The sequence below is a fragment of the Lactuca saligna genome, chromosome 8 (assembly GCF_052625555.1).
Source record: "Lactuca saligna cultivar CGN05327 chromosome 8, ASM5262555v1, whole genome shotgun sequence".
Lineage (NCBI taxonomy): Eukaryota > Viridiplantae > Streptophyta > Magnoliopsida > Asterales > Asteraceae > Lactuca > Lactuca saligna.
This window is the reverse complement of record NC_136424.1, coordinates 197,024,646-197,052,374: the sequence shown is the minus strand read 5'-3', so window position 1 is coordinate 197,052,374 and position 27,729 is coordinate 197,024,646. Positions and strand designations below refer to the sequence as shown.

At 36.5% G+C, this 27,729-nt stretch overlaps 2 protein-coding genes across 2 annotated transcripts; both read left to right on the top strand.

Annotated features, from left to right (window-relative positions):
• Nucleotides 1-3,954: 3,954 nt before the first annotated feature.
• Nucleotides 3,955-6,551, top strand: LOC145010416 (uncharacterized). The gene is made up of 7 exons (XM_078968959.1): nt 3,955-4,196; nt 4,311-4,757; nt 4,975-5,154; nt 5,233-5,559; nt 5,651-5,723; nt 5,804-5,962; nt 6,099-6,551. Exons 1-7 carry the CDS (start codon nt 3,955-3,957, stop codon nt 6,549-6,551), a joined length of 1,881 nt encoding a protein of 626 aa, XP_078825085.1.
• Nucleotides 6,552-9,136: 2,585 nt separating this feature from the next.
• On the top strand, nt 9,137-10,435 carry LOC145013021 (uncharacterized). Its single transcript, XM_078971826.1, has 4 exons — nt 9,137-9,320; nt 9,425-9,754; nt 9,831-10,040; nt 10,123-10,435. Exons 1-4 carry the CDS (start codon nt 9,159-9,161, stop codon nt 10,324-10,326), a joined length of 906 nt encoding a protein of 301 aa, XP_078827952.1. The 5' UTR covers nt 9,137-9,158; the 3' UTR covers nt 10,327-10,435.
• The last annotated feature ends 17,294 nt before the right edge of the window (nt 10,436-27,729 follow it).

Below are 27,729 nucleotides of genomic sequence, written 5' to 3'. Positions count from 1 at the left end.
AAAGTATAATGCTATAATGCGGTTGATGGTTTTTTAAAGTTTAATGCCCTAATTCAGTTTTTTTTTTCTTATTAAGACATTATTAAACTTTGAAAAATATACCCAACGGTTTGTATTTGCATGTAACTAGGTAGATTTTATAAATGAAATAATTTGACCTGACTTAGTTTTAGGAGATTGTTTGACTATTTCTCAAATACCTAAATTACCCTTTAATCACAACGAGTCATAGACACCTTTTGGACCGAAATCAAGGTAGTCAAACTTTTGCAATGATGGCAAAGGACAAATAAGTAAAAAAAACACTTTTTTTTTTCTGGTGATGAGTTGTAAAAAACAATCGGAAGATTTTTTCAGTTGAAGTTGATTTTTCTAGAAAAAAAAAATCAAAATTTTAATGGTTAAAATCATAAAAACATTTATTTGAGTGGTTATACTAAACAAATTCCAAATTATAGTAGTTTTTACAGAACTCAAAGTTTTATGTAGTGGTTTTTTCTTTTTTTTTTAATTAATGAAAGTACATTGCTATTTCTTGCATTTACCCAACTTGCTAAAAAAATCAAACAAATTTCAACAAAAGGAAAGTTCAAAAAAAAAAAAAAAAAAACTTTACCTCAATGGCAGAACTGTAATTACCAGTCAATATTCATATTTACATGCAGATGATTTTCTTCATGAATGATTGTTGAATCTTCTACTTTGCAAGCTTTGGAAGGAGATCTAGGTATGACAAAGTAGTTTCCATCATCAAATGCAGCATAAAACATCTGAAAAATAAGAAAAATAAAAAAATCACATCTTTAGGGGGATATATGTGTGTCTTATAGTATTCTACATCCATTTAAATGAAAGTACATTGCTTTTTTTTTTGCATTTAAACCTTAGATTATATATATATATATATATATATATATATATATATATATATATATATATATATATATATATATATACATATACATACAGGTAGGGCCTAGTTTGGGAAGACAACAACTGTAGCTCGATTAAAAATAGGTTTCCATTCATCAATAATCTCAACTTTGCCACTGGAGACATAACTTGCCACACGAGTAGCAAGACTTTTTTCATATATATATATATATATATATATATATATATATATATATATATATATATATACATATATATACATATATATAAATATATATATATATATATACATATATATATATATATATATATATATATAAGTGAATGTTGTGTTACAGTAACCATGATATCAGATGTAGAGAGTTACTAAGCACACCTTGAGCTCCAGACTTGCAGTCTTCTGCATCGACTGATGAAATACACTGACTATATCAGTGGCTGTCAGCTTGATAACATCATCAGCAGAACTGGAGTATAATGCTTCAAGGCATCCACCCAAGGAAGAATCATAAGATGTGTCCCTGCAAAATAAAAAATAATTTTTTTATGTGGTCAAGCATGGTCAAGATTCATTTTTTTAGAAAATAAATCCAGTTTCATCTTGTCTTTCACTATCTTTTTCTTCACTTTGTCCCTGTTTTCTCCATGAAGTTGTAGAGCTGTTTTAGAGTTTAGTTTCAGTCAAACAGGGTGTGGACTTCACGATAACTTATGTTTTCAAACTCAGTTACACCAATTTCACGATAACTTTTTTTTTAAACACAAACATGGCAATTATTGATTGGAAACTTGTAAGAATTTATTTTAAGTTTAGTTATGATGTTGTTGCTCTAATATTGTTTTTATGCATTTTTTATATATTATATGTATTTTTTTTTTCTGTTTGTTATTTAAATATAGTTATGCAACTTTAAGTTTATGATTTTTTATTGAATTTAGTTTTAAGATAATCAATAAAATGTGCAGAAAGGGATATCCTTCTGATTCTGCCTCATACAACTCCAAACATCATCAGTCAAAGGCTTCCCATTGTCTTCCACAATATAACTGTAAGCTTTACTTTATTTAATTTCAGTAATCTCAACTTTTATAAAATCAATTGCTGTGTGATAATCATAATATATATATATATATATATATATATATATATATATATATATATATATATATATATATATATATATATACTTTCTAGACAACTAAGTGATTATCATAAACCTAATCAACAACGTTATACATACATAAAGTAGATTAGCAAAATCACAACTTGAGGGTTAAATCAAGTGAGAGTTGGTAATCACTCCTTGTCTGAGAACTGCCTTCCAAGTAATTAGAAAACGAATTCAGCTACAAATTATATAATCTTCACTTATTTCATCAACACATAATAAACCATGGATGAAACCATAAGAAAGATACAAAAAAATTTCATTATGTTCATTCCAACTTTTTAAAATTTAACATGAACTATTGCTTTAATCAAGAAACAGGGGCATTAACTGAATTTTGAAACTGAAATTGAAAAAAAAATAGAAATTCAGAAATGACAAACCTGAAAATAAGTGCTATTAATGCATCTTCCAATTCTTCAACAGGTTATTGGAAAGATATGTGTTTATATTTAGGTGTGTGTGATTTACCATTTCTGTTAAAAGACCAAGCAAACAGGCCTAGTAATTTTTCTTTTCTTTTCTTGTGAGTGAAGACCGATAGTGGGCCCTCTAAATTCCAAAAGACAAACTAGGACCTAATTTTGTGAATGAACTTAGCAAAGACATCCTTCTGCTGTCAGTAAGGTTAACTTCAAGAATACAAGCCTCACATATGCCTACAATCATCAACTTCTTCTTACTTGGTTGTAGTTAGTTTTTATTTGATTACTTTCTCTCCCTTCCAGTTCTTGTTTATTCCAAAGGATCTATTGTCATCCACTTCTTCTTACTTGGTTGTAGTTAGTTTTTATCTAATCTCTATCTAAGTTCTGAATAGTAGTTATATATTTTGTTGTAGCTAGTCATTATGTCAACACGTAGTGATAGAGACTGGATGTACAAAAGGTTAGATCATGGGTATCTTAGCACAACATATCATGCATCCGTCAAAGGATTTCTCGATGTTGCTTTTTCTAATGAAGAAACCGTTGATGGGGATTATATTAGATGTCCTTGTTTTAAATGCAAGAACATGTCTTATAAAACAAGAGGTGATGTAGAGCTTCACTTGTTGCAACACGGTTTCATTCCTAATTACACAACTTGGTGGGCACATGGTGAAAGAAATACGATATCTCAACAAGAGGAAGAATCTTCTAATCCGATGCAGGATCTGATGGAAGATGATGATGATGATGATGATGTTAATGGGTGCACACAAATGTTGATGGATGTAATGGAGGAACTCCCGAATCCAACTGCCAAGGGGTTCTATGATATGTTAGAAGACACTGATGAACCTTTGTGGGATGGATGTGAAAATTATTCAAAATTACAAGTTGCAACAGAGTTGTTGCATTGGAAGTCATAATACAATATATCTGAGGCTGCCTATGATCACATACTTCCTATAATTAAGCGGATGCTACCCAAAGGTGAGAAACTAGTTGAGAACTTCTATGAGACGAAGAAGCTTTTGAAAATAATTAGACTCCCAGAAAAAAAGATTCATGTTTGAAAAAACCATTGCATGATATTCTATGGGGCAGATTCTGATTTGACTAAGTGTCGAGTGTGTGATCATGATCGGTACAAGAGTGGCAGACGACCTTATCTGGTTATGAGGTACTTGCCGATTGCTCCTAGACTCCAAAGGTTGTATTTGACAAAAAAGACGGCAAAACAAATGACATGGCACTATGAACATCAGACAGAACCGGGTTTGATGGTCCATCCAAGTGATGGTGAGGCTTGGAAGCATTTCGACTCAATGCATCCAGAATTTTCAAGTGAACCACAGAATGTTCGCCTTGGGCTATGCACCGATGGGTTCAGTCCAAATAACTCAAATACAACCCCGGATTCATGTTGGCCTGTTTTCCTTTCAATTTATAACTTGCCTCCTTAGATGTGCTTAAAAGAAACATATGTTCAATTAGGCATAGTTATTCCTGGAAAAAAGAGCCCAGGTCAAAATATAGATGTGTTTCTCAGGCCGCTAATTGACGAGTTAAAGATGTTGTATACAGACGGTGTTGTGACTTATGATGCTTCGACTAAATGCAATTTCACAATGAAAGCTATACTTCTTTGGACAGTTAGTGACTTTCCTTCTTATGCAATGTTATCGGGATGGAGCACACATGGCAAGTTAGCATGTCCGTATTGTATGGGTGAGTCGGGGTCGTTTCGGTTACACCATGGTAGTAAACCATGTTGGTTTGACTGCCATTGAAATTTTTTACCTGAACAACACACATATAGGGGTGACAACACAGGATTTCTGGCTAATAAGGTTGAGCGATCTAGCCCCCCACCAATATTAACCGGTGATCAGATTTGGGAGCAAGTACGACACTTTCCAACTGTTTATGAAGGCAAACCTTTTAGAGCGAAGAATGCAAAATTGCCTGGTTTTGGGATTACTCATAATTGGGTTAAGAGGAGCATCTTTTGGGAGCTACCATATTGGCGGAAGTTGTTAATACGACACAACCTTGATCCCATGCACATTGAGACAAATGTGTTTGAAAATCTTTTCAACACCGTGATGGACACTTCAAAAAGCAAAGACAACATGAATGCAAGAAAAGATATAGAAATGTATTGCAATCGAGTGCAATGGCATACATGGAAGAAGGGAAATAAGGATATGAAAAAGAGAGCATCGTTTGCTTTGAGCAAAGAACAAGTAGCTAAAATATGCCAATGGTTGATTAAACTTAAATTCCCGGATGGATACGCCTCAAACTTGGGGGGGGGGGGGGTGCGTTAATGTAGATGATAATAGCTTTTACAAATTCAAGAGTCATGAGTGCCATGTATTTCTTCAAAGATTGTTGCCTATTTCTCTAAGAGGTATGGTGCCAAATTCAACATGAGATGCAATTACAGAGTTGTGTACATTCTTTCGTGTAATATGTTCTAGGGTGTTACGCGTAGATGACTTACAACGCTTGCAAACTACTATTGTTGAAACCATTTGCAAGTTGGAAAAAATATTTCCACCTGGATTCTTTGACTCCATGGAGCATCTTGTTATCCACTTAGCTCGAGAAGCTATGCTTGGTGGTCCAGTTCAATATAGGTGGATGTATCTTTATGAAAGGTATATTTTTTACCATATAAAAGATTTTATCATAAAACCTATGGAATTTCTAATAAGCCTTTTCCAACATCTTTTTAGGAAGTTGGGATCAATGAAAAGAAAGATAAAAAACCATGCGAAGGTTGAGGGGTCCATTGTTGAGGCTTACATGATTGGAAAAATATCGACTTTTTGCTCACAATACTTTTTGCCTACAATTGAAACCCGGTTGAATCGTAAGTCGCGTAATTTTGCCCCAGACATTCCTAGTTATACCATGGTCGACTCTCGATTAAGCATTTTCAAAGTTCCATCTCGAAGATTATTCGAAAAAAGTGGTCAACGGAGGCCTTTGACAGATGATGAGATGTGTATTGCTCATAATTACATCTTGATCAATTGTGTTGAGGTTCTACCTTTTTTAAGGTATGTCAAGTTATCTATTTTTCCTTAATGTCGCGAATCTCTAAAATGTTTTTTATTTTTTAAGGTTGTTTGAAAATTATGTGATCCAAAGCCAACCTGATATGGATGATGGAGCATTTGAAAGGTTTAGGGACCAACATTTTCCTAAGTGGTTTAAAGATCATGTGAGTATGATACGAGAAATTTTGTATTACCAAAGTGTCTTTCCCCGTGAATTAGTTAACAAATGAATTTATCAATGTAGGTTTTTCAACAATCAAATGATATCAGTCAACATCTGAAATGCCTTGCACGAGGACCATTACGACATGTTAGGTCATATAAAGGATACTTTGTCAATGGTTACAAGTTTCATACTGAAAAATATGGTGATGGACGGGTCACACACAATAGTGGTGTATGTGTAAGAGGGACTTGTTACAATGAGTCTGAGTGTGACTATTATGGGTTGTTGGATGAGGTTTTGGAAGTAGAATATCAAGGCATAGGGCGTTGCGTCGTAGTATTGTTCAAGTGTATATGGTTTAACCCTACTGAAGGGAGTACGTGTGGATCGAAAGCATAATTTGGTTGATATTAAATACAAATCAAGGCTAAGAAATGAAGATCCATTTATCCTAGCGTCACAAGCAGAACAAGTGTATTATGCACCATATCCTGCAATGAAGGATTTGAAAGATTGGTGGGCTATCATCAAGACGAAACCAAGGGGTGTATATGATCTACGACAATGTGTTAATGAAGAAGATGATGATGAGGATGAAGAGGACCAATTCTTTCAAGAAAGTGAATCGACTTTACCTTCTACAAGTAGCGGTGCAAATGAGGTGGCAGGACCCCTTTCTCATGTAATTGAAGGAGAAATAGAAGAAGTTACAGACAATGACATTGAGAGAGAAGAGGATGAAGAAGTTGATGATAACTTGGATGATTCATCCGAAGATGATATTGAAGATGAAAACATATGTGATGATAATTCTGATGATGAGTAATTGCTAAAAATGTAGAATGAAACAATGTATTTGGAACTATATATTTTGCCTAATGGACCTTATAAATAACTTTTTAGCTAAAATGATCGTTTTCTTTTTCTATATACATTGAATTTTCATTTATTTGTGTATTATAGCATGTTACCTTCTCTTACTTCTATAATTTTCTATTATAATACATACTTGTTCTAACCAATAGTTTATTAATTCTTGATTTTAAGGGTTATTTTTTTACTAATGGTGCAACGAGGAGCCCGTGGTGGTGGTTGCAGTGGTAGTCACATTGGTGGTCGTGATGCTGGAGATAGAAATGCATCTGAATCACACAATGATGCAGAAAGTCAACCTTCTTCTTCAGTTAGAGGATCAAACATCTTGGAACAAGTTCCAAGTAACCCATCAAAAAGGAAGTTCATTGAAGTTGATTCTAAAAAGGAGTACTAATGTTAATTTTACAATTGTTTATGAAAATGAATTTACTTGTTAATGATAATACTAATGCTAATTTTTTAATTTTTTATTTTTTGCAAGATTTACGGATCAGATTTCAGTGATCAGAGCTATCACATGTATACTGAAGACGATGTTTGACGGCCCATGGACCTCATGGAAGAAGGTTGACAAAGAACATCGTGATGCAATGTGGGAACACTTCAAGGTTTTTACTTATTATTTTTATGATTTATCTAAGTAAAAATTGGTATAAAATGAAAAAGATAATTGTATGCGTGATCTACATGTAGGGTTTGTATGTTTTGCCCGAAGAGACTGATGTTCTTGCTCGCAAGGTATGGGAAGACTGTATGAAGAAACGATTTCCTGACGTAATGCGAAGAGCACGTGAAGCATCTTTAAAACTTGCCAAAGCTGCAAATGCGAATGCCTCACTAGAAGGTGATTTAAATTTGCTAAAGGACTATCGCCCAAATTGGATAAAAAAGGAGTATTGGGAAAAAATGATCAATGAAGTGTGGACCACATCCAAATGGAAACGTTTATCACAATCAGGGAAAAATAATAGAAATAAATTAGAAGATGGCTCTGTTTCCAAACATACCGGGGGTTCTATATCTATTCGTCAACATAAGAAAAGAATGGTAAGATGTTTGCATCTCACGTTAGTTTCCACTTAGATTGTTGAGTTTTTGTTTTGTTTTTTAATGTATTACTAATGAATTTTGTAGCAAGCAATGCTTAAACGCCCTCTTACAGGAGTTGAACTTTATGCAAGGTTGCACACTAAACGGTCTACTTAAGAGTACATTACACCAAAGGCAGCTAAAGTTAAGGTATTTTCAATTCTTTTGTAGGAAACAAAACTTCCTACTACTCGGGTTAATGACTTTGTTAATGCAACTAATTGACAGAAAACAAATCTTTCGTAAGTAGTAATCAACTTACAAAAGAAAAGAAACAAATTATTATCTCTAATTGACAGAAAACAAATCTTTCGGTTAATGATTCGTAAGTTGTAATTAAGTGTTTTGTAAGTAGTAATCAAGTTTATGCAAGATTTGAGTATTAATTAATAAGAGGCTTATGAAGTGGTTCATTCTATTCCTTGATTATGAATTTAATGGTATGGAATGAACCATTCCATTCCTTATTTCATGTTTCTATTTTTATATATTTTTTTCTATAATAGGAGGCTTATGAAAGTGCTATGGTGGCTAAGTTTGGTGATGATACTAGTTGCTACCCCCTCTTGGATAATGAAACATGGTGGTGAGAAAATAAAAAGTATTTTAATGCATGAATTTTATGAGGGATTAGCTACGGAAAAAAACCATGTCTAAAGTGTGCGACGGATCAGCGACGGAAAGGAAAAAAATTTAATGTATGAATTTTGCAAGGGATTAGTGATGAGAAAAAATCATGTCTAAAGTTTGCGATAGATCAGCGACGGAAAAAAATAGTATATGAATTTTACAAGGGATTAGCTACGGAAAAAAAAAAAAAAAAAAAAAAAAAAACTGTTCATGGAAAATTGCGACAGAACAACGACGGAATGAATTGAGTGACATTTAGCGACGGATATTCTGTCGCTACCTTTGTAGCAAGGCAAAACCGATCCGTCGCTAAAATCCTCGCTGAGAGATTAGCCACCTTTTTATTACCTATGGAGGGAATCCGTCACCGATCCATTGCAAACAACATTTTGCGACGGAATAGCGACGGATTTTTCCGTCGCTAAAACCCATGTTTCTAGTAGTGGCGCTCCTTGCGCTGATTCAGTAAATACATTTCCGATTCACCGATGAAGATGGACTCTCAAAGGGTTTCATCATATGTAGACATATTTGACAATTAATATAATGAGGTGGCCAAGGGGTAACAAAAATAAATTTATGCCCTATAAAAGAAAAAAAAAAGTTTAAGGAATCAATAGACTAATTCCTAAAGTATATATAAACTTTAGCACCATATAATAATTAAACTAGTAGACGTTCTCTTTCATTTAAATGTAGTTATTTTCTTCGTTGACTTTCTTGCCGTGGGGTGCAAGTGCTATAATTTATAAATCCATAAAGATTGTATGGAAGGATTTAATCACGAAACATTTAAATGTTGTCGACTAAAAAGGAAGAAGACACGGAAATCGACGCCATGGAAATACAGTTACAAGATGGAAACCACATTCATGCTTTTTATTCCACCAAGTTTCAGCCTTCTCTCGATGAAATGCAAGAAGAAGAGGCCGAGAAGCAAAAATATCAGTTGCTGACTCTTGCTCGATCCCGTATCAAGGAAGATATAGCTCAGCTAAAGGTAACTGTAGATCTTAAAAGTTTTGTGCTTTCCTTCGATCGCTTGTTGCAAAATCAAAGCTCACATACGTTTCTTTTGTTTTCTGTTTCTGAACTGTTTAACAGGCAGATGAACATCAAATAAACCGGAAATTGATGTGGTTTACACAGCAAGATCAATATATACAATGGAAGAAGCAAGAAATCAATAATCTTGAGAGTTATCTGTGTAAAGTCGAGCCTCATTTGCCTACAAATTCAGTACCAAGAACAACTGGTTTTTTACATTTGTCTGAAAAAGATGCTGTAAGAGCTGATCGAAAACGTTACCAAAAAAGGCTGATCAAGAAAGGGAGGATGGACGTGGATTATTTGCATCAAGTTAAGGAAGAACTTCTGTGTTTAAAGAAATGCAGTGGAATGACATCATCTTGTACGCAAGAAATTAAAGATCTGGTATGGTTCATAAAATTTTAAACATTATATGAAATATCATTTGAATTAACTTAACGATTTCTTCCACCATTCAAAGATGGAGAGCATGGCCCAAAGGATCCAACATGGGAACAAGAATCGATTAGAGGAAATGAGAATCTATCTTGAAATGAGAAACCTCAAGGAAACGAGAGATATTTACACTTCACCAGATCCTGACGAATGTCTTAGTAATTGCTACTCAATCCCAAGACGACCATCAAATTACGATGTAGAATTAAAGCGAGCTACACAACACAAGATAAATGTACGTAACCCTTTTTCCATCTTTGTGTCTTTATCATTTTTTCTAGTACTAATTGTATGTTGTATAAAAATTCATTTGTTAGATTCGATTAGACGATATTGAGGAGATGACAATGGATTTAAAGGGACGTAAAGCTAGAGTTACCAGACTTAAAGCGGATATGGAACTTGTAAGAAAGAGTATTTGTTGTTTACAAAAGGAGCTTGAAGATGTTAACACAAAGAGAATTAAAGCCTTTAAACGTGCTTGTGAGCTTGGAGAGCAAAAGAAAGGACTGGTGCAGTAGTATATAATAGTTGGTTATCACAAACATACATATATCACTAAACTTGAAGGCGATATTTAAAATATTGATTGTATCATTCACAAATGGTGTAAGAACTTGCACAGAAAGGGAATGTTTAGCATTCATTTTTACGTGTTGTTAATCTCTATTATATCCATATATCTGTGCTCTTTGGGCTCGTATCCCATTGTCTGTTTAATTTGGTGTTGTTTGTTCTCTGCTTTCTACATTAGATGTCCATGTATATTGTCCAGCCACTACAAGAAAAGTTCTTATTAGTGACTAATTTTTAGCGACGACTTAAATTTCGGTCTCCGAAAGCATCTTTTAGTTACTAGAAATTAAGTGGTCACTGAATTTTGGTAATCCAACAAATTTAATAACAAATTCTACGTGGTGGTCACTAACTCGGTCACTAAACCGTGAAAAAATTGAACTACTTTTATTTCATAACAACGATTTAGTGACTAAAAATAATGGTCACTATGTTAACTGTATAGTGACAAAGAATAATAGTCACTATGTTAGAAGCTTAGTCACTGTATTGGAGGTTTAGTGACCAAAAATAGTGATCAATGATTACTCTTATTCAAAACCACATACCTACTCTTTTGTTATTGAAAACTACTTAAATAGTGAGAAATACTTGATCACTCATGAATTACAAGTAAAAAACAATTAGTGACCATATACAATGGTCACAGAATATATATATATATATATATATATATATATATATATATATATATATATATATATATATTATAATTTTCAATTAATAAAAATTAAAAAAACTTATAATTAATATTTTTTATTTTTGAAAATGACAACAACTTTGTTTTCTTTTTACACATAATTTTACAAAGAATCGTTATATTGACCGGTCCTTATCAAACATATTTACTATAATAATATTTGGAAAAAGTTAGAAAAAAAAAGTCTTGGGTTGTATTTATATTTTGACTAAATATGGAGACTCGATTAAACCAAATTAATCATCCAGATAATTTTTTGTGAACATGATTAATTAGTTTATTGTTATAAATAAGGTTGATTAGCTTTGACTATCAATAAGGAGTACTTTGCCCTAATCGACTCAACACATCTCGTTTGCCCTAAATCGATACATTAACAATCTCCAGTTCGACACCATCATCGTCGGTCGAACATCGTCGGTCCATCGTCGCTCCACACCCTCCCATTGAAATATATGACCCGATTGCTATCGCATATCTAAAATCTTAAACCACACAATGCAAATAATAAATTTAGCTTTTAATACTAAATTTATATTATAAATAATTAAACCAAAATTTCTCGATAAATAATTTCTATCCATTTGAAATCTTAATTAATCATATTTTTAGATTTAAATAAGCCCATAAAGTGTTTGAATCCATAGACTTAACTTTCATTTAACGATCCAAAAATGCCACCAGGCCACCTATTATTCAAAACCAAACTCAACAACGAAAGAAAGTCGTTTAGGTCAAAGATACCTCAACTTTAGGCGTCGCGCATACACAGATTCACACTCTAGTAATAGACGTTACTCCTCCTCCGACGAAACTCGATCTCCTGTGAATTTCCCAAACAAGCTCATTCCTTCTAGCTGGAACCGAGAAGCACCCATAAACGCCGACCATTGGAGAATCTCCCAACGTCGTACCGGAAACAGGTCCGAAAGTTGAGTTGTCGTAATAGTAAGAGACTAGGGCGCTTGATAAACGACCAGCTTCGTGAACGGGTGACGAAAATTAGAGCCTGACTTACAATACTCACTTGGAGATACAAATTAGCCATCATCTCCACCTCATCGTTTCTGATCGATCTCACACCAAATGTGTTCTGCGAGTGTGAGTGTTTATCAAAATTAGTAATCGAATATTTTTTTAAAAATTAAATAATTTTTATTTTTCACTTACTGTGAAGAAGTCGGTGTCTCTTGATCCAAAAGAAGATGACGGTCATTAAAGTTAGGTAACTTCCTAATACGATTCCTGTGGCGAAGATCTCTTTTAGCTTCCAGCTGTCAGGTAATGGAGATGGTTTCACACGATACTTTGAGATTGTTCCTATAAAAAAACAAACAAACAGATTTATAAAAAAATTCAAAACTATTACGACAACAAATACAAGACTTGAAGTGAAATCTCTCTAACCATCGTTAAGGATTACGATAATCAGAACCATGGAGAATGTTGACCAGATAATTTTTGTTGTGCAGATTGAAAGTAATGATAAATATGCTAATTCTGGACCACCATATCTCATCCTTCTTCATCCATCTCTAGGTCCTCTCTGGGAAGTCACTAGCCAAAAGGTAAGCTTTGGTGAAAGAATTGGGGTTGGTTGCCTTTTATTATTTCTAATATTCTTTTTTCTTTTTAACTTTTCTAGTTTCATGGTGGTTCAATTTCTAATGGTTCTGAATTACAAATTGGGGCTTCCGAATTCTTATGGGGAAACATTGAGGTCAAACATGTTTACCTATACCCTATTCAGACATACAACTCTTAGATATATGGAATGAGCTTATGGAACTATGGGCCAGATGTGATTGATGCATTGGTTGAATTAGTAGTAGCCTTGGTATCTATTATCTCATATTTCTAAAATAAACATTTTCTTGTCCAAAATTCTAACTTTTGAATGTTACACTTTATATTGGGCTTCCTCAAGTGGAAAATATTTTGACTTGTGTTCGGTATGCTTGTTAACAACTTCATTCCACCTTACAATTTTTTGGAGATACTGAAGCAGCCACGTGGATTAGCAAAAAAGGACCAAATTCTTACTCGTGTACATTCTGCAAAAAAGGTATTGCTGATTTAGTGTCATTAGCACCTTCAAGATTGGAACAAATTGTCAGAGAAAGGGTTCCAAATGTGTTCTCCAAAGGGTTCCAAATCTATAGATAGATCAATTTGCAAGACATAGCGACTTACTTTTCCCCTTTTTACCCCATAATAGCTATCTACGTACTATTTTCAACCAACAAATGCATTTTTTAACTTGGATAAATTAAATGAAGACAAAAAATGTTTCAAAACCCCGACCTATCAACTATCATATAACAATATAGAATCTTACATTTGATTTATATGCCACATCTGTCATACCCCGAAACCAAAGGCGGAAACGTTCCGGAGCGGAGGATATCATGTATATCGCAACCAATGTACATAGTAAGCATAGTAAACACAAAACAATACATTACATAGAGTTATTACATTTGTTTGAAATCAAAGTGTTACAAGTGTCATACATATATATATATATATATATATATATATACATATATATATATATATATATATATATATATATATATATATATCATATGAAAAAAAGTAAAGATGTGTCTTCTATGCCCTCCGTCTTCGCCAAAAGGATCGCTGGGTACCTGTTTAATATGGATCTGAGAATACAAGCAGTTTGAAAATCAGCATAAAGTTGGTGAGTTCATAAGAGGTTTGTTTTCTGAAAATGTACAAGTTTTCTTTGGTTTTCCGAAAAGGTTTGTTATCCAAGAAAATCCCATATTTTCTTATAAGTTTAGTTGAGTTATCCGTTTAGTTACTCGGTCCGGTTATGTACAGTTTGTTATCCCAGGAAAAACCCTTATTTTCCTTAAAAGTAAAGTTCAGTTGTTGAATCCAAATGTAATGTACAATTATCTAACATACTTGTTGTATTAGCTAGGTATTCTGATATCCTAGTTATTCTACACTCAAATGTAACCAGAGGCGTGCTTTCGTATTCGTATTCCTATTCGTACTCGTATTCGTATTCATATTCGTATTCGTATTCGTATTCGTATTCGTATTCCTATTCCTATTTGTATTCGTATTTGTATTCGTATTCGTATTCGTATTCGTATTCCTATTCCTATTCCTATTCCTATTCGTATTCGTATTTGTATTCTTAGCTAAACTTTCGTATTCGCTCTGTTCCTAGTTGTATTTTCGTATTCGCTCTGTTCCTAGTTGTACTTTCGTATTCGCTCTGTTCCTAGCTGTACTTTCGTATTCGCTCTGATCCTAGCTGTACTTTCATATTCGCTCTGATCCTAGCTGTACTTTCGTATTCGTATTCGTATTCATATTAGTCCTATTTGATGATTAGTATGAATTATTCTTAAATTATGAAATATAACATAGATTATAACACTTTATCAAGAAATCTATGATTAGTCTGAAAGCTAACTCAACAATTTGAATTATTGGTTAACACAGTTTTCGATACTAAAAACATACAGAATGTAAACATTTGAACTGAAATAATAAGTTCGAGTACAAGATTTCCTTGTACTTTTTCTTGTATCCCCCCCTGAAAACATTTGAAAAACATTGAAAAAGGGTAAGGGTATGAACTCACCAGTCGAGAAACTAGTCGGATTCAATGCTAAACGTCAGTTCAAGGCTTGAAAATGCGCGTGGTTCCTATGTAATGTGAAATTCTACACAATTGTATCTAATTAGACTTTGATCCACTAATTAGATAAGATTATACACTCCAAGATGCGAAAACACTTCAAAATAAGTGTTTGGAGTGACACGGGTGACATCTAGGGACATATATGTCTTGGATATGGAGTTTACCCTTCAAGATTAAACTCATAAGAGGTTTTACGGCCCTAATGAATCACTCCACATGAGTTTACGGCCGTAAACTCATGGTGGGGTGTTCTATGGTGCTAAATGGTCTTATATCACTTGGGAAAATTTGCTAGGATCAAATCTAAGGTATAGGAATGGATTAAACCCACATATGGACCATCTAATGGAGTTTACGGCCGTAAACTCCCCCATACACATTCCTTTGATGTTTTGGTGGTCCTAGGTACTTACAAGTGTTTCTAGCTAATTCTATAAGCCATGGAATGAGTTTAAGGCACCATTTGACTAAGTTTTAGGAGTTTACGGCCTAAGAACCCATTCTTGGGGGGTTTATGGCCGTAAGCTCCTATGGGGGTAGTTTTAGCATGTTTAAGGCCCTTAACTTGATTGTGGTTGCTTCTAGCCTTTATTCCAAGGCTTATGGTGTGATTAAGTGGCATCTTAACACTTTAAAATGCGTTTACTCCCTATGAATAGGTGTTTACGGTCCAAGCATGTGCTTGGGCCGTAAACTCATGTTTACACCCTAAGTGAAGAGTTTAAGGTGTTCTAAGTCCATGCAAATAAGTCCTTAGGTCATATCTAAGCTCCAAATGAGGTTTGGAAGGGTTTTATGGCTCAAAAACCCCATTTACATGTTTTCACGGCCTAAGGATGTTCCAGGACCGTAAACACATGTTTATGGTCCTATTTCTCATATAATTCACGAATTTGAAGGCCAAAGGTGTTATACTAGGAGCTACGATAGTTACCTTGATGATTTGAAGCTTGTTTTGGATGATTTTGGCTCAATTTCGAGTTTTAGAGAGAGAGTAGAGAGAGAAAGTAGAGAGAGAATGGAAAAGGCTTCAAATGAGGCTCTCTCAACTTTATATATGCTTAAAGTTTGGGATATGGTGGAATTCTACCTGATACTAATGTTAAGCGAGGCTTTTGGTCGTACCCGGTTTAATTATTTTATAACTCGACGGAATAAAACTAAAATTTTTCCAAATAATAATTTGGAGCGTTTTCATGAGTTTCTAACGTTTTTGGATACTAACTAAGTCATAATGACAAACTCAAAATTAATGACTTAATTTAGAAGCGAAACGGAAACAATTCAAGACGGCGGATTTAATGACGGAACGAGTTACAACGACGGAACAAACTTCGGGTTATCACAACATCATCATTGCGTGGATGCCACATAAGCCAAAACTTGAAACAAAAATCTCAAATGGTAACTGGTTACTAATTCTAGGGTTAATATCATACAAGATTCTTATCTTTTTTGTTATTTTCGGATTAAACTCAACTTTATTTTTTTCCCTAAATATACTTTGTATCTTTTCATTTTTCATCTTTTATTATAATGCTAGTGATTTAGAAAAAAAATAAACATTTATCCTTAAGTTCCCTTAATCTATCTTTGTGTCCATGACAAAAATCGAGAGGTTACATAACCTATAAGAGTAGAAGCGGAATCGAGCTTTATAACAGTTAAATAAACTAATATGTGCAAAAATCTTTAAAGAAACTAACATTATGAATCAAAGATGTTACAACTAGTATTAACAATGTGCTTGTTTTCTTATGCAGACACTTAATTGGATTCATTTTTTTTGTGGGATTAACAATTGCAAACTTGATGCCTATTCCTCAAGTCTCAGATTTGCTCAATATATTGACATGGTATGTAAAGATTCTTTCTTTTCCACTCAAGATTCCTCTTTTGATTTCTATTAAACTTCACCACTTGTTTCTCATTTCTATTAAATAACTATAATTATCAACACCCTTATAATAGAAAATAGAAAACAGAGGAATATGGTATTAATAATGAAATCTTTGGTCTCGAAACATTCAATAAAGCTTTATTTTTTTTACGATTTGTAATTTTACATTTTGGCATTAATCATGAATTGAGATTAATTTATTCAATTTTGTAGGTCTTTTCCATTAAATCCGGGTTCAAACGCTTCAAATAATTCAATAATGGTAAGTAGTTAATACATTTGACTACAAAAGTCAACATTTTTTATTGAGATGCATAATGACTAGATGAAGAATGTGTGCAACAGAGAGAATAATTAGGTAGTTTTTTCAAAGTAGAATGGCATAATAAGAAAATAATTAGAAGTATAGTGTTGTAATGTAAAGAAATGAAAGTAAGGATGGTATACATGAAAGTATGTTGCTATATCAAGATTATAATCTTACTTGCATGCCCAATTCCCTAGTTGGAACCACAATCAATGCTTTTACAGCTGATCTTTGTGTGTTTGTTACTGAAAAAATATGTAATAAGTATGCCAAAGTTTTCCCTGAATCTGTCTTTAGAACCAAATAATAATATTAATAAGTAAGTAGATAAATCATGGAAGAGGTTATATGATAATGTTCATAAATGAACCATTTTACATAGGGATAAATTTGATATAGATATATAAACTACATTATAATTAAGAAAAATTCCATGAAAAATGTTGAAACAGAAAAAGTCTTAAGCAGTTAAGAAAATATTAACCTGGGCATGGAGAATGCAATCTTGGCCAGATAAGGAATCCAAGTTCTTCAATTTTGAAAAAAAAAAAAGTCAGGAAAATCAATCATCTCATACTTTTAGCATTGGTTAAAGCAAGAAATCATCCTAAATGCATCTCAATTTGTAAACATGAGTTCCTTGTAGCCCTTTGCTCAATTATTCATCAAATCAACTACTTACCATTATTGAATTATTTGAATAATTACTAGATGAAGAATGTGTCCAACAAAGAGAGGAGAAAAAGAGAGATATTTACCTTTTGAGAATCATCGTTCAATGAAGAACCTCATCCCTTTCAGCTTTCAGATTTCACCTCTGTGTGTGTGGTTGGTTGAACACAAGTTTACCCTTAGAAGCAATTGAATGTACTTTTAATCCAACATTGATCTTTATATGTTTATTTTCTGAAATATTGGATAAAATATATGGATTTTGTTTTTTAAAAATGACATGTAGTTTTCATATTTTAATTGTGAAGATTTATTTGGTTATTGTTGTTGTATTGTAAAAATTTATAGGATTGATTTTTCTTTTGTCTAATTGGATATTGTTATATTTCATATTAAAAATGACATTTGATATTTCAATAATTTCTTAATTATTGACACCTTTTTGTGTCTAATATCATAAAGAGTAAATTATTAAAATCGTCTCTATGGTTTGGTTAAAATTTCACGTTTGGTCCCTAATTTTTTTTTTGCACTCGGATCGTCCCTATGGTTTGATTTCGTTGTGATTTTCATCCCTATGGTTTGGTCAAAATTGCACATTTGGTCCCTAATTTTATGTATGTAAGGGACGAAAAATGCAACAAAATCAAACCACAGGGACGATCCAAGTGCAAAACAAAAGTTAGGGGCCAAACGTGAAAATTTGACCAAACCATAGGGATGATTTTAGTAATTTATTCTATGATAAATCAGTGACGACCTGTTATAGTCACTAAGTGGATAAACCAATGACCACTTTTTATGGTCACTAATCGGATAAAACAGTGACAACTTTTATTGGTCATTAAGTAGATAAAACAGTGACGACTTTCGTTGATTAGTGACAACATTTAGTCACGATGTGGGTCGTCATAGATTTAGTGACGAGTATATTTTAGTCACTGTTTAGTGACCATATTTATATTTGGTCACTAAATCTGATTTGTGACGGACCTATAGTAACGAAAAGTGACGATCGGAATTTCGGTCACTAAATCATTTAGTGACGATTGATTATATTGTTAGTGACCATTTTGTTTTGGTCGCTAATTGGCATTTTTTTGTAGTGAATGTTGTATGATTTGTAGGTTATGACAGAATGTAATTTGTTTTTGAAAGTGGTCGACATCTAGCTGGAAGTAGTTTTGGTATTGCATGGCCAACCTCGGAAATAGTCATACATTCAAAACCGATAAATGAAGGTTGTGTTAAAGTGCATGTTGATGAGTGTAATGACCAAAATTTCGAAACAATTAAAACTTTTCAAAAACAACCCATTTTAATAACGTTGTTACAAAAAGGTTTTCAATACATTATTTAACAGAGTATTTCCCAGGTCCATTTCATAAAACACCAACGCGAGGAAAGGTACGATCACGCCTTTGCCTTGCCACAGACTCCTAAGAACCTGAAAACATAAAACCACAACTGTAAGCCCGAAAGCTTAGTGAGATACCCCTAAAATACCAACCACATATAAGCCCCTTCCAGGCCGCAACCTTCCGGTCCAAACATATCGCCTTCCGGCCCGTTGCGTAATGCCTTCCGGCCCATAACATATCGCCTTCCGGCCCGCAACGTAAAAGCATATATATATATATATATATATATATATATATATATATATATATATATATATATAAATATATATATATATACATATATATATATATATCATGACAGAACATAGAACAACCGTGCATACCGGGTTACACTCCAGACGACCATACACATAACATGTAATCATATAGCAGTTCACAGTTAGCAAATCGATCAACAGATCACATAACATATCATTACCATAACCAAGATACCAGTCTAGCCGATCACTAGCATAACATCACCCTACGACACAGCCAACACAATAATTATGCACATACGCCTTTCCAGGACATGACCTTCCGGTCCACATCGCATTGCCTTCCGGCCCGCAACATGTAATGCCTTCCGGCCTATATCCCGCAATATCATACAACAGACAATTACCCGGATTTCCATCCGATAAAAGGGTCGGCCTTGGTGCCTTAAACCCTATAGATATAGTGAGGATAACTCACCTTGAAACGGCCGACTGAACAGATAACCCGAACTGCTCCGATCCCTGATACAATCTCCACCACTAGACAGCCACCAATGCACTAAACTCAAAACCATAACCAAAAATTACCAAAATACCCCTGGAAACCACTGGTTAACCCTTGGTCAAAGACTGGGTCAAAGTCAACCCCTGACTGACCCTACTCGCCGAGTCAACCCTATGACTCGCCAAGTTCCCAACTCAAAACTTCACTCAATCCGCGACCTAACTCGCCGAGTCACCCCGAGACTCGCTGAGTCCAACAACTCTAAGTCCATTCACACATAACTCACCGAGTCATCCCTTGACTTGCCGATTCTTCGACTCAACCAGAAAATATTGGGACTCTTCGACAAGACTCACCGAGTCCAAGAACAGACTCGCCGAGTCTAAGGCTATCTTCAACCTACTCGCCGAGTTGTTCATCCAACTCGTCGAGTTCCAGACCATCTTCATCCAACTCGCCGAGTTGTTCTTCCAACTCGTCGAGTCTCAGCTCGTCTTCAAGCAACTCGTCGAGTCCACCCATGTGACTCGCCGAGTACCACAGGTCTGAATCCAAACAAAAGCGTTCCAGACCATGCAATTGATCCAAAACATAGATCTAGCCTCCTACAACTCATCCATCACGTAAAGTGGCAATCTTTACGTGAATCCAAAGAGATCTATGCATTTTGCACATTAGGGCTAAGGTTTGGGACAAGATAGCTTCATCCAACACTCAACACAGGGACTTTCCTGCATTCTAACCCTCCTCCACTCCAGATCTGAGGTAGCAACCTCATATCCAACCTTTAGACTCCAAAATAACCCAAGATAAGTTTCCCCCAAACCCCAAAATGAAGAGATAAGACAATAGCAGCTCAAGAACGAGATTTTACCTTCAAAGAATGCCCTAATCTGCAAGGAAACTCGAATCCAAGCAAAACCCCTTGCTCCACACCTTCAAACTTCCAAACTTTCTCCAACAATTACTTCTCCAAGCTCCAATCCACTCAACAATGGTGCTTTTCCACGATTTTAGGGTTTCAGGGACTCAAAGGGGTGATAAAGAGGTTGGGGAGGAAACATAATGCTCTTTATATAGGGCTCAACCCCGAGAATTAGGGTTTTCTCCACTCAGCGCCTACTCGCCGAGTCCATCTCAATGACTCGCCGAGTCGGCTATTTAACACGCGACCAAGTCGCGAATCTACTGGCCGAGTCCATCCATGGACTCGACGAGTCACTCTTTCCTAAATTACACTTTTAGCCCTTCCACACAACTCTTGCTATTTCGGGATATTACAATTCTCCCCCACTTAAATTAGGCTTCTCCCCCGAAGCCTACAACAATACATCTCTAAAGATGTTCCCACAATCCGCCATCTGGCCTTAACCGGACCAGGTCCCACAAGGCATACCCGTCGAAACTCGAACACACTTTCCCTTCCTTTACGGTGTCATGAGCACCGTCTCGAACCGGGCACCAACTGTACCCTCTGATGATCACACTCGATACCCGAGAATTACCCAAGATGCATTACTGCCCCAATCTCAATAATCACTCGACCCATAAGGGTTAGAAAACTTTGAACCGTCGGATCCCCGATCCGAATCCCACTTTATCCAATCCGGGACGACTGAGAGACCCATTCTCAATAATCACTGCCCCAATCTCAATAATCACTCCACTAATAACCGGGACGACTGAGAGACCCAAGATGCATTACTGCCCCAATCTCAATAATCACTCCACTAATAACCCTCACGAATGATAACCAACGAAAGCACAAACACCAAACTATAACCATGCCAAACCCTCAAGGAACAACGGATACCAAGACGAAAACCTGAATCACAAATCCATAACCATGCCAAACCCTCAAGGAACAACGAATACCAAGACGAAAACCCGAATCACAAATCCATAACCATGCCAAACCCTCAAGGAACAACGGATACCAAGACGAAAACCCGAATCACAAATCCATAACCATGCCAAACCCTCAAGGAACAATGGATACCAAGACGAAAACCCGAATCGCAAATCCATAACCATGCCAAACCCTCAAAACGACGAATACCGCATCAAAACCACACAAAGATACAAACACAAACAATACACCATAATAATCGCAAGATAACATGACATCCAGAAAGAAATATACCCGCAGCTGTATCCGGCACTGCTCTGACCTCCTCTGCCGCAATCTAATAAGCACGACCCTGAGCCCTTGGGGGCTCCGCTCCACCCTGACCTTCTCCTGAAATCCTCAAAGTGGCCGGTGCTGGAGCCTGCACCGGTCCCGCGGAAAACTGTGGACAGTTGACCCTCATACGTCCAACCTGACGACAATGATAGCAAATCCTCAAATCCCGAACCGGCGCTGACCGCCGACAATCCCTCGCATAGTATCCCTCCTTTCCGCACTTGCGGCATGCACCACCGGACCTGCAAATTCCGATGTGACTCCTCCCACACTTCCCACAAGTGTGGTTGCTCCGATCCCCCATCCTGGAATCAACGGTCTTAGACCGTTTCGTTGCCGGCTCCGACTGAACCGGAGCTTGCCTCAGCCCACGCAACTGCAACTCAATCTCTAACTCACGCCGCCGTGCGGCCTCCTGCAACTCCAACAATGTCCCGCATCTCTGTGCGGACACAAACTGTCTGATGTCTCTCTTTAGCATACTCAGATATCGGGACATCTGAGCCTGCTCCGAAGCGAACTCAGGGCAGAACATCGCCCTCTCAGTGAACATTCTGGTGATTTCCGTCACCGACTCCGAAACCTGCTTCAGCTCGAGGAACTCCCGAGCTATCCTCTCCCTCTCTACCTGCAGAACATAACGAGTACTTAACATCTCTCTGAACTGATCCCATGAAATCGCAGCCCTCTACGCATCCAAATATGACCCCGTAGTCAACCTTCACCAATCCTTTGCCCCGAGCCTCAACAGGTTCAGAGCACACCTCACCCTCTGATCAGTAGGGCATGAACTCATGAAGAAACTGATGGGTTTTGAACATTCTAACACTTCCTAAGTGTACATGCAACCCTAATAACCTTGGATCTATGTTTGTCTAATTATCATGCAAAGTTGAATTCCAAGGTTATATTCCTATCTAGCATACATGGGGAACAATTTTAACTTAAAGTATAGATAGAATAACTTACCTTGTTGTTGTTTATGTTCCTTGAAACCTTGTGAGCCTAGCACCCCAAGTGTGATGCCTCAAATGCTTCACACAACACCAAATGCTCTTGGAAGAACTTATGAGAGAACACACACTTCTCAAAAATCGGCCAAGCCCTCTTGTTTCTTAGTGTAGCCGATTTTAGGTGGAGAACATGTTACTTATATAGTGTTGACACATCTAGGGTTAAACCCTAATGTGTCATGACTCTTCATTTCCATGACCCATGGGTTTGTAACTCCCATGGAGCATCCATGGAGCATCCTATGGGTGGAACCCAACTTGATAATCCATGGAGCCTCTTAGCCCACTATACAAGATATGGATGATTTACATAATCAACCCATATATTTAATTAGTTATCTTTTGATCACATAATTAATTCTAAATTAATTCTTGATCAAACTAATCAAATAATATTATTAATATATTAGAACTTATAATATATTAATAATCTCCAAGTGTTATTTCTCTCATTTAGTCTATCCAATTGCACGGTGCCATGCAACCCAAATGGATCATGCCGGGTCGGGTCAAGTACATACCAGAAATAGTTATGGACTTAGACACCTTATCCAACAGTCTCCCACTTGGATAAGTCTAATAACTATTACTGCAAGTATGACTTCAGGAACCGATCGACAATCGTAGCTCTTTACAAGGTTTCTCGGAACTGAGAAGATGATGGTACGCCATTTAAGATAAGTGATCATATAATCCTCTGTTCTAGATATCAGTCGGACAAATACATGGAACAATGTCTTACTTATTGTGCAACAGCTTGTTTCCCGATTTCCGATTTGTTTGACAAAGAACTTAATTGAACACATCAACTTAGTTCTGACCGGGCCCGGTACATGGGTCAAAACAAAATCATCGAGGGGCCCAGATATCAGCTTCTAATCCAAGAAGGAACAGATAAACTTCGACTCATATGTTTGTTCTACCACTCATTGAATTATACACAAGAGCGCGATTTATAACATCGAGTTACCAATGCGTTTTTCGTACAATCAATGCATAACCAACTTGTAAGTAAAAAATCATATCTCTAGGTTTAAAGACTTATACGATATTACCGTCTCACGATCACTCGAGATAGAATTCCATGAAGTGATTCCAGTGAGCGTGGGTTGAGTCTAATGCTCAGAACTTTTGAGCACTCATGATTGCTGTAGCCTTGTCCAAGACCTCTACAACCAAACATGACAGTCTTGATTCATATCTACTTCCGACATATGAACGACTGTGGAGGTTTGAATAATATGTTATACCAAACAAAAATTATTCTGGAAGTCAAAACACGCAAAAGAAATATAGTAAATGATCAACAAGAGATAGCAACACTTTACTCATAAATAAAACACTTTTATTCATCATTAGATGTCAATTACACTTTACAAATTTCGAGGTTATCTAACTACTAAATCTAATATCATCCTTCAGCCCTATGCTCCGAGCATGCTGGAGATGCTTAACCCGAGTCAGTCCCTTCGTGAGGGGATCTGCCGGATTCTCATCTGATGATACCCTCTTTGCCACGAGGAGTCCTTCTTCGATCCGATGTCTGATGAAATGGTATTTTCTGTCGATGTGTCTGGATCTCCCGTGATCCCTTGGTTCCTTGGCTAAGGCAACAACACTTTCACTATCACAGAAAATTTCCATTGGCTCTTTAATAGCTGGTACAACTCCAAGGTCTCCAATGAAGTTCCTCAGCCATAACGCCTCCTTTGTCGCCTCGCTAGCTGCAATATACTATGATTCACAAGTAGAGTCTGCCACTGTCTCTTGCTTGGAACTCTTCCAAGAAATTGCTCCTCCATTTAGGGTAAAGACCCAACCCGACTGAGAGCGGAAATTATCCCTATCAGTCTGGAAGCTAGCATCACTATACCCTACAACTCTCAAGTCATCACTCCCACCGAGGGTAAGGACCCAGTCCTTAGTCCTTCGTAGGTACTTGAGAATATTCTTTACCGCAGTCCAGTGTGCCTTGCCAGGGTTCCCCAGAAACCTGCTAACCATGCTCAGGGCAAAAGCTACATCAGGTCGAGTACACGTCATAGCATACATGATCGATCCTATAGCCGAAGCATAAGGTATTCGACTCATTTGTGCTATCTCAGCCTCAGTGCTAGGGCTTTGTGTCTTACTCAGTTTGGCGTTACTCTGGATGGGCAATTCTCCTTTCTTGGAGTCTTGCATTCTGAATCTCTTCAGCACCTTATCCAAGTAGGTACTTTGACTAAGTCCAATTAGTCTTTTACTCCGATCTCTCAAGATCCTTATCCCTAAAATATAAGCAGCTTCACCAAGGTCCTTCATAGCGAAACACTTTCCAAGCCAGGACTTTACTTCCTGCAGGGTTGGAATGTCGTTTCCTATGAGTAGTATGTCATCCACATACAATACCAAAAAGCTAACTATACTCCCACTAGCCTTGACATATACACAGGATTCATCTTCACTCCTAGAAAAGCCAAATTCCTTGACCTTTTCATCAAAGCAAAGATTCCATCTGCGAGGTGCTTGCTTTAATCCATAAATGGATTTCTCAAGCTTACACACTCTATTAGGGTACTCGTTGCTGACAAAACCCTCTGGCTGACTCATGTAAACATCTTCAGCCAACTTTCCATTAAGGAAAGCGGTTTTGACATCCATTTGCCAAATTTCATAGTCATGAAATGCGGCTATCGCTAACAGAACCCGAATAGACTTAATCTTGGCTACCGGAGAAAAGGTCTCATCATAATCCACTCCAGGAATTTGAGAGAAGCCCTTTGCAACCAGTCTAGCCTTATAAGTGTGTACTTTACCATCCATGTCGGTCTTCTTCTTGAAGACCCATTTGCACCCTACAGTCTTTCGACCTGGTACATTCTCAACCAAGTTCCAAACTTGATTGTCATACATGGATTGTATCTCGCTATCCATAGCCTCTTTCCATTTAGCAGACCCGGGGCCTGCCATAGCTTCCTCGTAGCTGTTAGGGTCATCTTGACTTACTAGTGTCCCATCACTAATAAGTGTCTCACCTTCTGCAGTAATATGGAATCCATAGTAATGATCAGGTGCACTCCTAACTCTCGTGGAACGCCTCAGAGGTACAGATTCGTCAATTGGCTCAACAGGAGTTTCCTCCTCAAGTTGAGGGCTAGAGTTTGAAGTTCCTTCACCACTTGACTCTTGAATTTCTTCAAGATCAATTTGCCTCCCACTGTCTCCTTGGCTTATAAACTCTCTTTCTCGAAAGACTCCTCTTCTTGCTACAAAAACCACATTGTCACTAGGTCTGTAGAAGAGGTAACCAAAGGATTGCTGTGGGTAGCCGATGAAAATACACCTCTCGCTTCGGGGTTCGAGCTTATCATGAGTCTCGCATCTCACGAAAGCCTCGCAACCCCAAATCTTGATGTGGTCTAGTTGAGGTACTTTACCAGTCCACATCTCGTGAGGAGTTTTGGCAACTTTCTTTGTAGGGACTAGATTAAGGATATGGGCGGCAGTTTCTAAGGCATACCCCCAGAATGAGATTGGTAGCGAAGCTCGACTCATCATGGAACGAACCATGTCCAACAAGGTTTGATTACGCCTCTCAGCCACACCATTCAACTGCGGTGTCCTGGGAGGTGTCAATTGTGAGACAATCCCACATTCCCTTAGATAATCGAGGAACTCTGAACTAAGATACTCACCACCCCGATCGGATCGAAGCATCTTAATGTTCCTGACCAATTGATTCTCGACTTCCTGTTTAAATTCCTTAAACTTCTCGAAAGTCTCTGACTTATGCTTGATTAAGTAGACATATCCATATCTACTGTAATCATCAGTAAAAGTCAAATAATAACGATTAGCATCCCTTGTGGCATGTTTGAATGGCCCACACACATCTGTGTGTATAAGGTCCAACAAACCTTCACCCCTTTCACACGAGCCTATGAAGGGTGACTTTGTCATTTTTCCAAGTAAGCATGATTCGCAACTATCATTTGACTTTAGGTCAAACGACTCCAAGACTCCATCCTTTTGGAGTTGGCCTATGCGTTTCTTGCTTATATGTCCAAGACGACAATGCCATAATGATGCTTTATCCAAGTTATTATTATTAGTAGAATCAATACACAAAACATTATTTCCTAAGTTATCTACAACAGATACAGCTTCATACACACCATCACAAGGTAATGCTTTAAAATAAAGAACATTATGAAAGAAAGCATTAATCGAACCAACTTCATTATCAAACGAAAAGGTAAACCCTTGTTTGTACAAAGCATGAAAGGAAATAATATTTCTTGCCATTTCTGGCGAATAACAACATTTATTCAAATCTAAATTTAACCCACTACTTAGCGATAAAGTATAAACTCCAATCTTGGTGACAAGTGTAACTTTCCTATTCCCCATGATTAAGTTTATTCTTCCTTGCTCCACATTCTCACTTCTTCTTAGTCCCTGCAAGTCACAACAAATATGAATACCACAACCGGTATCAAGGACCCAAGATTTCGAATGGGGTGAGTTATTAGAAATGATAGTGTAAATACCTGCATGGTTGGGTTTGACTTTCCCATCCTTCACATCATGCTGGTACTTTGGGCAGTTTCGCTTCCAATGAGCTTTTTCATGGCAATAGAAGCATTCAGCCTCTTTTGGGTCAGAAGAAGGAGTAATGAAACCTTTCTTGGTTCCACTTGAAGAAGAGCCATCAAGGGTCCGAGCCTTGGTACCCTTCGAAGATCTCTTTCTCTTCCTCCCTCGACTTTGCCCGATTCCCA

Coding starts and splice junctions, on each gene's coding strand:
- LOC145010416 (XM_078968959.1), top strand. CDS start 3,955: ATGTGCTTAAAAGAAACATATGTTCAATTAGGCATAGTTATTCCTGGA. Junction 5,155..5,232: donor TGGATGTATCTTTATGAAAG/GTATATTTTTTA, acceptor ACATCTTTTTAG/GAAGTTGGGATCAATGAAAA. Junction 5,724..5,803: donor CTAAGTGGTTTAAAGATCAT/GTGAGTATGATA, acceptor TTATCAATGTAG/GTTTTTCAACAATCAAATGA.
- LOC145013021 (XM_078971826.1), top strand. CDS start 9,159: ATGGAAATACAGTTACAAGATGGAAACCACATTCATGCTTTTTATTCC. Junction 9,321..9,424: donor AAGATATAGCTCAGCTAAAG/GTAACTGTAGAT, acceptor ACTGTTTAACAG/GCAGATGAACATCAAATAAA. Junction 9,755..9,830: donor CGCAAGAAATTAAAGATCTG/GTATGGTTCATA, acceptor CACCATTCAAAG/ATGGAGAGCATGGCCCAAAG.